This window comes from Berghia stephanieae, chromosome 13 (genome assembly GCF_034508935.2).
Source record: "Berghia stephanieae isolate SIO BIC M18660-M18661 chromosome 13, UCSD_Bste_1.3, whole genome shotgun sequence".
NCBI lineage: Eukaryota > Metazoa > Mollusca > Gastropoda > Nudibranchia > Aeolidiidae > Berghia > Berghia stephanieae.
In genome coordinates this window covers 265730-278229 of record NC_088372.1, presented here as the reverse complement: position 1 = coordinate 278229, position 12500 = coordinate 265730, and the positions used below count along the sequence as shown (strand labels likewise).

Sequence of the window (12500 nt, the reverse complement as noted above, 5' to 3'; positions counted from 1 at the left end):
CAGACCTGGCGCGGCCTCTCTGTAGTGGAGCATTTTTAAAAAACATTTTTTAAAACTCGAGTGAGAACAAACACGCATTTTGTGACTCATCGTTTCAAGGTGGTATAATGTCTGGATAAAACTGATGTTGGAAATTAAATTTGAAGTTTAATTCCTTCTATCCATATATCCATCCATCCGTCCATATATCCATTGAATAATCATATTCATCCATTATCTGTCTATCCTTTCATCATTACATCCACATACCCATCCATCCAACCATCCGTCCGTCCATCCACCCATCCATTCGCCCGTCCATACTTCCATTCATCCATCCATCAGTCCATCCATTCATCCACCCATCCATCCACCCATCCATTCATCCACCCATCCATCCACCCATCAATCCATCCACCCATCCATCCATCCATCCATCTGTCCTTCGATCCATCCATCCATGAATCCATCAGTCCATCCATCCTTCCATCCATCCATCCATCCATCCATCCATCCATCCATCCATCCATCCTTCCATCCATCCATCCTTCCACCCATCCATCCATCCATCCATCCATCCATCCATCCATCCATCCATCCATCCATCCATCCACACATCCTTTCATTCTCCAATGACTTATGATATAATACAACTGTTAAAATCTCTTCGTGTTCGTTGATGCGATTTCAGATCACAGTTATTTACTTTGTTATCGTCACAACGTGTATACAAATATTGTTGTTAGTCTTGGCTCTCGTGTGAAAACATTCGAAACCTAAAGAGACGATCGAATTTTTAATTCATCCATCCATTTTTCTCACGTTATTGTTTGTCTTTACCTCGTAGGTATTGATTTCTTTTGTTTGATTTTGTATTGAGAGAGACATAATGAAAGAGGTTGAACGTGTGTGTGTGGGTTTGTTCTTTTTGTGAGGTGGAGGGGGGGGGGGTGTTCAATTTGATGGTAGAATGTGTTAGTTGTTGATGGAATGGGAATGGGGACGAAAGGAGCTGTGGAGGTGACACATACACCCATACACACGCAAACAGAGATAGAGAGAGAAAGAGAAGGGGGGGGGGGGGGATAGAGAGAGATAGTAAGAGAGGGAGAGGGATAGAGAGAGAGAGGGAGAGATAGATAGATAGAGAGAGAGAGACACACACACACACACACAGAGAGAGAGAGAGAGAGAGAGAGAGAGAGAGAGTGAGAGAGAGGAGTGGGTTTGAGAGAGATCGTGTGTGTTTGTATGTGTGTGTGGTGTAATAGAATGAGAGTGAGAGAGAGAGTGAGAGTGAGAGAGAGAGAGAGAGAGAGAGAGAGAGAGAGAGAGAGAGAGAGAGAGAGAGAGAGGGGGGGGGAGGCACTAGTCAAAATGAGTAACCTGTTTCTCCATTCAGAATTATACCAAGCGTAGTGATATCATAGTAGATAACAACAACAAGAGAATAGCAGGTAGGCCCCATCAACAAACGCCATCGTAATCCAGCCATTGTCTTACTGTGGGATTTATGTACCTTTCCTCTCATACAATATTAATCCCATATCACTTTGGTATGCACGGACTTGCTTCTCGTAATACTTTCCATACACAATCCGTGATTGAGATTGATATCAGGACACAATAGGCTACAATAATAACAGCCGTGCGACTTCACTGATTGGCTACAATAGATCTCCGACACGCTTCATTGAATCGTGAGTAAGCCATGACTGCTAACTCTCCTGTGTAGAGTAGAGTGGAGTAGACCCAGATAAAGCACAAGCTGTGTAGATTGTGTGATGTTATTGTTATTTATTCCATTGACTAGAATTCCAGTTAAGTAAGGGTGAGATCGTAGAGGTATCAGACTTCACAATGCTTTTTCAGATAAGTGTTTGTTAGTTTGTGTGTTTGATTTGTTGTTGCTGTTGTTGATACAATGGACTCTAATGGTGGTTTTAAGAAATGGTTAATTTGATAACTTTCTTGTGTGTTGTTAAATCTGATTGTTTTCATTTGATGTGTGTTGCCAGCAATGTTAATGATATGTGTGTGTGTGTGTGTGTGTGTGCGCACGTCACTCGTTCACTCTTTTCTCTCTCTCTCTCTCTCTCTCTCTCTCTCTCTCTCTCTCTCTCTCTCTCTCTCTCTCTCTATCGCTCTCTCTCTCTCTCTCTTTCTGTGTGTTTAAATTTACATCGCCTATTAAAAAAAAAAAAAAGAAAAGAAATCTAGTAGCCCGGTACAAGGCTAACAATATGCATATAAATAACGTAATTTTGGAATCAAGGAATGTTTCGGTCTCTAAATTCTTCTTCAGTAAAAAAAAAAATGATACAATACATAAAATAAAGAGAAAATTAGATTGTGCACATCGTGTAAAAACGTTTTATTGTATTTGGCATTGGCTGAAGAATAGTTGAAATGTTGAAATATTGATATTATTTTGGTGTCCCTGAAAGCTGTTCACAGTTGGAGTAGATCCTGCATTGTTCAAAATGTGTCAATTCTGTGTGTAGTCCATCCACGTGTTTCTTGGGATTACACATTACAACTGTGTGTGTTTCATTCTAATCATTCTAACGGATTATGAAAATACCAACACCAAGAAAAAGAAGAAGTGTGTGTGTGAGGCAGATTGAAGTGTTTTTATCAATAACCAATATGTACACATGTGCTCACCCTGCACGTGTCGTTTATATAATGTGCTCATGTTATAGGTGGCATCCTTGTCTTTGTGATTTTTGTTCATTTTGCTCCGTCTGTTGTCATTGGTCTATTATTGTCTCCGTCATTATTTATTTATTTATTTATTTATTTATTTATTTATTTATTTATTTATTTATTTATTTATTTATTTATTACTCTAAAATATTTCTAAAAAAACATTTATGTACAGTTTTTAAAATCTTTATCATATCGTCTCTTTATTTTAAAATGAAATTATTTTGATGATAAATGTAATGGATAATCTGTTCTATTTTAAGCTGTTTCAATCTGCTATATTATAAGCTGTTCTTAATTTTAAATTTTGCATGTCTGTATTTTTTCATCCACGTGTTATTGTATCACAAGTTCACACCCCCCCCCCTCCCCTTCCCCTCACACTTACCAACCATTATTTATATCCTGTACAGTGAATGTTTAACCCCCCTCCCCCCTTTACACCACCACATTTTTACCCCTTTGCCTATCCATCCAGCAGCGTCTCACAGCAACCAGCATGTTGTAATTCCATGTCATGAATCCCCTGTAACCACCACAGACAATTCAATTCAAGCCCCATCCATCCCACAGCCCACTCTCTATTTCTCTTGGATTATATAATACACTATTGCTTTTTGTAAATATTGTGACATAGATAGATAGAGACGATAGAATGTTTATGAAATGTTTTCCATGCATGTGGAAAGATTAGGACTTCTTAGCAGTGCAAGAACGGAGTTCTGAGTCATCTTTGAAAAATAGAAAGACACCAAATTCAAGTTCAATGCATATTTCTTTCTTCCTATTAAGACCACAACCGCTTGGATTATCCAATAGTATAAGGATTTGTTTGTATCAGGAATTTTAAAAAGGATAAGATCTGCTGATTGTACGGATAGCAATCAATCATGCCTCCTCCAACCTACACTTACAAATATCGGATTTTAAACAAGAACCAACACGGGGAAAGCACGCCGTCTTTCGATCTGCACAGCAACAGCAGCGGAAGTAGCGGTCCCCCAACAAACGTCCACCACCTCCAACAAAAATCTTACAATAAGGTGAATAATCATTACAGCCATCTCAACAATGGAAATCTCATTCATTCTAAAAGGCTGAACCGGAGTTACGATATCGGTGATGGCTCCTTGTTCGATGATGATTCGACTGACTACATTCATACCCGAAACGTTGGTAACTTTCCTACAGGCGCGAGCAGTAGCATAAATATCAGCTCCATGGGAAGTGGGGGCGGTGGTGTTGGAGAAACCAACGGTAATGGATTTCTATCGCCGGGTTTTGGCACCTTAAATGGTACAACCAATGTGCCCAGATCTCGTTCCCTCAATCGTGGATTCGATTCCTCTTATTCCGACAAGCAAGAATTCAAGACCTACTCGTTCCGCAGTCAAAGCAAAAGTCCCTCGAGAGATCCAGGTAACTACAACAATAGAATCCGTGACGTCAAAGTCGAACACTCGACGTCATCAACACCCCGAAATAACGTGAGAATGGTCAACGGTGATGGAGACGGCAGGGTGAGCGGTGACGGTCAAAACAGACCTGGTAGGTCTTTGACTCGCGGATCTACATCTTCGGCAGCGAAAAACCACAATCTTCAACACTACCAGCGTACCAGTAGGTCGGCCTTGAGCCTGGATCGACGTGACCTGCCCCAATACAGGTCATTCTCCAAGGCCATGCCAGTGACCTTCGCCGATGGGGATGACGAATCACCATATGATCACCTGCCGGTTGCCAAGACTCGAACTGTCCTCAGGTCCCTGGTAAGCAAATCAATCAATCAATCGATCAATCGATCAATCTGAGCAAAACTCACCAATTTTCAAATCTTCAGTCAACACTCATACAGCAACATAACAATGGTAGCCTCACTGTTTTATTACATCATTACCAAATGCTACTTTATGCTTGATGTGGAATTGGCCTGACTAATCTACTGATGCTGTATACACGTTGTACGATTTCCCGGGTTTCGGCACCAATTTATAGTTTGACACCTCATCCTTGTACTACTTTTTATGCATTTAACTTACTTTTTGCCTGCATTCACTGGTTTTTATTGTGCATTCATTTGCCTGATATTATCTACTAACATATTTGTTTGTTTCATTTTTGTATTTTTGATTTTAACCTTGTATGATTCCATTATTTTCCCTAGTTTTAGAACATTGCATGCTTTTCTTCTGGACAATGTACCTTGTGACCAACTGTGTCAATCCGGTGTTATGTAGGGGTGATACACACGTCTAAATGATGACATATTATAGATAGAATGCGCTTGGCTAAGAAGCTCACAACATTGCCATCCGGAAGTATAACGGCCCAACACACAAAACTATGTGCAACCTTAAACCTTAAACGTTTATAGTCTGGTTCATACAGTTTAGTGAGAATTAGTCATAAACGCTGATGGCAAAAACAATATCAAAGACCTGAGTGACGTCATCTTCATTCTATCTATATGATCTATACCAGCTTCCTAGAGAAAATGAATAACGCTTGTCAAAACTACTTCAGTCTTAGATTTTGCCATTTTAACAACCATTTTGGATTTCAGTTAATTTTCGCTTTCCCAAAAGACTGGAATTTGGAATGTTTGAATTCTCTCTGCTTTCACTTAAATTTCAGTTTTTAGGGACGTGTTTCTCATCGACATAATACCGAATTGACACTGTGGGTTACAAATGAAGGGGTGGTTTTCAAGACCTGTCTAGTCGCTTATTTCATCATTCAGAGAAAACAGCACATTTTTGGCATTTTTTATTGACTTTAAGAGAAAAATAACCGTCTTGTTTGCCTCATTCATTGAAGAAAACCCCTAGTGTATTGAAGCTTCTAATTTACTCTGATGATTCTAAAGCGTCAATAAGAATAAGATTGCCCGACTACATTTTCTATCCGGGTTTGATTTAGGTTTTTAAAATCACCTCCTCACATATTATTATAATTATAATAATTATTATTATTATTATTAAATTTATTATTATTATTATTATTATTATTATATTATTATTATTATTATTATTATTATTATTATTATTATTATTATTATTATTATTATTATTATTATTATATTATTTATTATTATAGCCATTGTATAGTTTTCAATTATTGTTTCTTGTATGCGTTGTACCTTTGCTTGTATTTTTCTCTCTAGATTTAGTTTTTCGAATACCATATTTGGCTTTGTTTACCTATTCATGTTCGTCGCTGCTTTTATTTAGATTCCATTTTTTACAAATTCCATCCTTTTTGTTTATTTTAACAATTTAGGCGTTGTTTGATTGACCATTGTATATTTGTGACAAATCGTCTCGAAGCGGTATTATGTCAAAATGGATCGGATGATTGTAATTCAATTCAAAGCTTAACGAATAACATTTGAGTTTAGATAAATGCTCGTATTGGCGAGAATTAATTATCTATATTATACTTAAATAAATAAATGAATAAATAAATTAATAACTAAATGAATGAATGAATGAATTGATTAACCAATTAAGCAATTAGTTAATTAATTGATAAATAAATAAATTAATTAATTAGAATCCGAATTCAGGTCAATTTGATTTTAAATTTAATTTTCTTCATCTAGTTTACCTCGACATAATACCAGAATGATACGATGTGTCACATTTAGCAACCTCTTGTACTTGTACAAAACACAGTCTTTCTTAATGACATTATGTAGCTCCATGGAGTACTTGGTAATGTAATATGAAATATACAATTGCATGTTACCTACGTGACCCACTTTCCGGCATACTACAATTTGCTTAGGTTTGAAAACCGTATTTTATTAGATATCTTGGTAAATTTATTACAACTTACAATTCAATTTCACGTGTATTTGATGGCACTTGAACAAAACGGATGAGGAGAGCAAGGGTCGGTTCTTACATTTCGAAAATGGTACAATTCTAAATGATGATCGTTTTGAGTCCAAACTTGCGGCTATGTGGTCTTGTGGTATGACACTCGCTTTCGGATCGGAAGGTCCTGGGTTCGAGCCTCGTTCGGCGCATAGTTGAGTCCTTGGAAAAGACTATTTACTCACATTCTCTCACCGTACTCGGGTGTAAAACGAGTACCTGGCCGTTAACAGCGTTGTCTCTGTCCGAAAAAAAATTGTGTTATCGCCTCACAGGTGTCATGTCCCGTCCTACATGTTAAAATGTTGCTGTTGGCCAGGGACCCCTTGTAAAGCGCTTTGAGCACATTTAGTGGATATTGCGCTATATAAAAGCTCAATTATTTTTTTAAAAATTCATCTAGCTAGCTCATTCCGACATCACACCGGTATGACAGTGTTGGACACGTCTGATCCAACTAAAACCTTGGTCATTTATAGCACTCATTATACACTAAACGTGCTCAAAGCGCTTTACAAAGGGTTCCCAGCCAATAGCAACAACATCACACGTCGGTTGAGATAATATGACGCCTGTAAGGCGATAATATTACAAATTTGTATTCAACAGAGACAACGCGGTTAACGACCAGGTACTGGTTTTATTATTTCGTGTTTACTTGAAAAAGGCCAAAGGCCGAAACGTCGTTTGTTTCCTGTTGTTCCCTTCTTTATGAGTCAGATTTACTCCCTTTATCTTTCTCTCCATACTCGTTTTACACCTGAGTAGATTGTGAGTGAAATCCTTTTCCAAGGAATCAACTGTGCATCAATCAAACCCGAGACCTACCGCTCCGAAAGCGAATGAGAATGGCAGACCATAAGACAAGGAAAGCCCAATTCAATTGACGTCCATTATCAGATGGTGTGAGTTGAGTGCTCTATCCAATGAGCTATCGATCCATACTTATCCGTCTGTGTGACAACACTTATCAGATAAAATACACATTGTCGTATCTTTGACATGCATCCAAATACAAGGACATAGAGATATGGGGGGAGGCGTTGTTTTCCATCATGTCCAACAGAAAAAAAGAAAAAAAAATCAAGCGCACTGTACTACTGATGCAATGCGTTTAGGTAAAATAGCCACCTGTTCTACCCGCCATATCAATCATACTTACATTTTAAACTATAATATGTACTCTTTCTATAACAAAGAGAATTAAATGAGAACTAATCACCCAACCAGCGGTCTATCAAACTATAACAAAGAGCTGAGTGGCATCAACTTCATTATTTCCATACACAGATGATAAAAGGATCACGAGGCTCATGATGGAGCCGATGTTTATCCCGGTTTCTTTAGCGTCAGAAGAACAACAGTTCATTCTTAAGTTAGAACGCGAGAGGATTATAATTAATAATACTAATAAAAGGACCAGCTGCCTCAGCCGGCAACCAATGAATTATCAGATGAAATGAAATCCATTTTAATCTCCCTATTCCTATTTATGTTGACATGTATTGTTTTTAACACAAGTCATAGTGGGTTAATTCTAAGCTGCTGGAAAATACATTGAACCAAAATTAACACAATGGCTTTAAAATAAAGTAACAACCGTAGAAAATGTTGGGTTTGAAACCCACCTGAAGCCATCAAGTATGTTTGTTAGAATATTAGATGATGATAAGACTAAAACGTGAGACTAATAGAGGATAATAAGACTAAAACGTTAGACTATTAGAGGATAATAATACTAAAACGTGAGACTAATAGAGGATAATAATATTAAAACGTGAGACTAATAGAGGATAATAATATTAAAACGTTAGACTAATAGAGGATAATAATACTAAAACGTGAGACTAATAGAGGATAATAATATTAAAACGTTAGACTAATAGAGGATAATAATATTAAAACGTGAGACTAATAGAGGATAATAATATTAAAACGTTAGACTAATAGAGGATAATAATACTAAAACGTGAGACTAATAGAGGATAATAATATTAAAACGTTAGACTAATAGAGGATAATAATATTAAACGTGAGACTAATAGAAGATAATAATATTAAAACGTTAGACTAATAGAGGATAATAATATTAAAACGTGAGACTAATAGAGGATAATAATATTAAAACGTTAGACTAATAGAGGATAATAATATTAAAACGTGAGACTAATAGAGGATAATAATATTAAAACGTTAGACTAATAGAGGATAATAATATTAAAACGTGAGACTAATAGAGGATAATAAGACTAAAACGTGAGACTAATAGAGGATAATAATATTAAAACGTTAGACTAATAGAGGATAATAATATTAAAACGTGAGACTAATAGAGGATAATAAGACTAAAACGTGAGACTAATAGAGGATAATAATACTAAAACGTGAGACTAATAGAGGATAATAATATTAAAACGTTAGACTATTAGAGGATAATAATATTAAAACGAACACCTGCCTCGTCCTGAAATCGATAGATTATAATGTTATACCTGTAATAAAATGAAGCAGATTAGGATATTCATCTGTTGTTGAGATGTGTTGGGCTGATTCTCAAAGTAATCTAAATGAGCTTTTACATAGCGTAATATCCACTAAACGTGCTAAAAGCGCTTTACAAGTGGTCCCTGGCCAACAGCAACATCTAACATGACGCCTGTTAGACGATATTACAACTTTTTCGGACAGAGACAACGCTGTTAACGGCCAGGTACTATAATTAAATGGCTTTTATCCGTCCCAATAGAACACAAAAGACTTAACCCATTTCAGATTTCCTACTTTCACTTTCAGTTTTGTAGCATCTCAATCATCCCGACGTAATGCCATTATGACACGAATGATATGAATCTTGGAAATAATAACCAATATTAGAATTCAAAATAACCAACAAAAAAAAACAAAACAAAAAAAAAAAAATAATAATAATAAAATAACCACAATACAATATTATTATTTTTAAAGCTCGAAAACAACTAAAAATAAACCATTTAAAAACAGCAACAAATCAAACAAACTACATTAACAACGAAACAATAGATTTGTGTTGTTTATATGTGGATATATTATATACAATATTATGTTTGTGCTCTATGTTCCGCTTTTTTTTTTCTGTAGATTAAAGAAATATCTTTCGCCTAAGGCATGTAGTATTTATGCTTTAATTTGTTGATGGCGGTTCTCATTAAACATATTTTCTTTCTATATATTATATTCCTGCATCTTTATTCATCGTCGTCGTCATCATCATCTTGGTCGTCGTCATTATCATCATCATCATAATCTTCCGTTTTTATTCCTTTCATCACCCCTTCTTTCCCAACTCCCCTCACCTCATTACAACCCCCCCCCCCCCCCCCCCCCCCCCCCGGCTCCCATCACAATCACTTCATATCTTCCTCCCCACCTCTGGTTTTGGTGACATTATTATCCCTCCACACACACGCATACACACACACAGACACACACACACATACACACACTTCTGTTGATTCGAAACAATCCTCCTCCTCCTCCCCCTCCTCCTCCTCCCCCTCCTCCTCCTCCTCCTCCTCCTCCTCCTCCTCCTCCTCCTTCTTCTTCTTCTTCTTCTTCTTCTTCTTCTTCTTCTTCTTCTTCTTCTTCTTCTTCTTCTTCTTCTTCTTCTTCTTCTTCTTCTTCTTCTTCTTCTTCTTCTTCTTCTTACGTTTTATATTTTGCTCGACATCATTCAATTAAAGCATGTAAAAAACTTGTATTTTGATTTTGTTTTTATTTTATTTCATTTTATTTCTTTCCCCCTTTTTTATGTTTGTATAATATTTTTGTTGATTTTAAAAAGACGTTGAAAGGGGCATCATTAAGTATGTGAAGTGATTTTTCTGGCAAAATAATGAAAACATAGTCATTATGTGTTGTCACAGTTACTGTCGTTTGTACAAGAGAATGAGAATGAATGTGTAATTAATTTTCCACAGCCCTCCTATCTCAATGGCTACATCTGCACCATCGACGTAATGTGTGCAGATATGTATTGAGTCGTGTGTATTTAGTACGTATTTACACAACAAGCGACGACGACGACGACAGGCTTAGGGCAACCTCAGCCCTATCATCATCTGACGCTGTCCTCTAATTTGACTGTACAAACGTTTGTGTGGCTGTATTATGTACCTATACTGGATACACCCACTCTCTCGATTTCTGTCAAAACAGGTTTTTAAAACTTTGGCCAGAAAACTTGCCCTTCAAATATCGATTGATTCAAATATCGATTGATTCAAATATCGGTTGATTCAAATATCGATAGATTCAAATATCGGTTTATTTAAATATCGATAGATTCAAATATTGATTGATTCAAATACCGATTGATTCAAATATCGATAGATTCAAATATCGATAGATTCAAATATCGATTGATTCAAATATCGATTGATTCAAATATCGGTTGATTCAAATATCGGTTGATTCAAATATCGATTGATTCAAATATCGGTTGATTCAAATATCGATTGATTCAAATATCGATTGATTCAAATATCGATTGATTCAAATATCGATTGATTCAAATATCGATAGATTCAAATATCGGTTGATTCAAATATCGATTGATTCAAATATCGATTGATTCAAATATCGATTGATTCAAATATCGGTTGATTCAAATATCGATAGATTCAAATATCGGTTGATTCAAATATCGATTGATTCAAATATCGATTGATTCAAATATCGATTGATTCAAATATCGATTGATTCAAATATCGGTTGATTCAAATGACACCCATTAGCAGACCGACCTACTTATTTGCAAATTTACAAATTCCCAATTTTTGGGAAATAAAAATTATAATCGATATAGATAATTCACTTTAAAAATCAACAATTCCCCCCCCCCCCCCCTCATCCCCGCAAGGATTCATGAATGGACACATCAAAATCTTTAAATTCCTGTATTCTGGCATCAACTTTCATTTTCTATAAGTTTTTATTGACACAGCGATGCTATTGAAGTTCTGAAGTTGGAGGCAAAATTTGGTCATTTTTCGAATTCTTCGTAAATAGTAGACATTGTTGCTCATATGTGAAGTCTCAGGTTTGAGGTTTTTTTGAGGTTCCTTTAAATCGGTCGATATTTGAAGGATCAGTTTTCTGTCCAAATTTTTAAAAACGTGTTTTTACGGAAGACGTCATGACTGTCTTTGGATTGTTTGGTTTAGCTGCTTCTTTGATCTTTGTGTGTTTGGGGGTGGGGGTGGGGGGAGGGGAGGGGGGGGGGGATGACCGAGTTGTTTGGAATTGTGGTGTATGGAACTTGTACTTGTACCCTGCTTTCGGTAACTCTCTCTCTCTCTCTCTCTCTCTCTCTCTGCCTCTCTCTCTCTCTCTGTCTCTCTCTCTCTCTCTCTCTCTCTCTCTCTCTCTCTCTCTCTCTCTCTCTCCTTTTCTCTTAATTTTTCATATATCAGTCTGCCTGTCTATGACTTATTTATCTCCATTCGTCCTTAGTGTTTCATTCATCATGTTTTGTTGATAAAGGGGAAACCCGAAACGTCCACAGTATCTTGTCTTCGTCTAATAAATCGAAGCTTACAATTCAATACGTATCGTTATATTTTTCCTTCGAGCTTCAAGCAGCAACATTTTCATTATTTGTTACAGTTACCACTTGAATCATCCCGTCCCGACAAAACACCATGATGAGGCCGTGGGCCACATAATACAAATATCTATTTCAAAATAATGATCGCAATCGACGTTTTGGGATATATTCATTCATCAGGAGCAGGACAAATCACAATCGTTTTCTTCTTTTTTATTATTATTATTATTATTTTTTTTTTTTACAAAAATACATAAAGTATATATTTTAGTGATAGTTGGTTTTGGTACTTTTAAAAAAAACTGACCAAAAAATACTACTACTAATAATAACATAATAATAATAATAAT

At 36.3% G+C, this 12500-nt stretch overlaps 1 protein-coding gene across 21 annotated transcripts in view; it reads left to right on the top strand.

Moving 5' to 3' along the window:
• LOC144959152 (tensin-3-like) overlaps positions 1-12500 on the top strand; it is a 400273-nt gene that overhangs the window by 242651 nt on the left and 145122 nt on the right. For 3 of the 21 annotated variants that reach the window (XM_078891658.1, XM_078891662.1, XM_078891664.1), the window contains exon 2: positions 3167-4457. The exons of 16 other annotated variants lie outside the window; for them this stretch is intronic. In XM_078891658.1, coding sequence (XP_078747784.1) covers positions 3579-4457 — 879 coding nt within the window. In that variant the 5' untranslated portion in view covers positions 3167-3578. The remainder of the gene's footprint in view (positions 1-3166; positions 4458-12500) is intronic. 2 more of the 21 variants (XM_078891663.1, XM_078891659.1) reach the window with 1 other exon arrangement.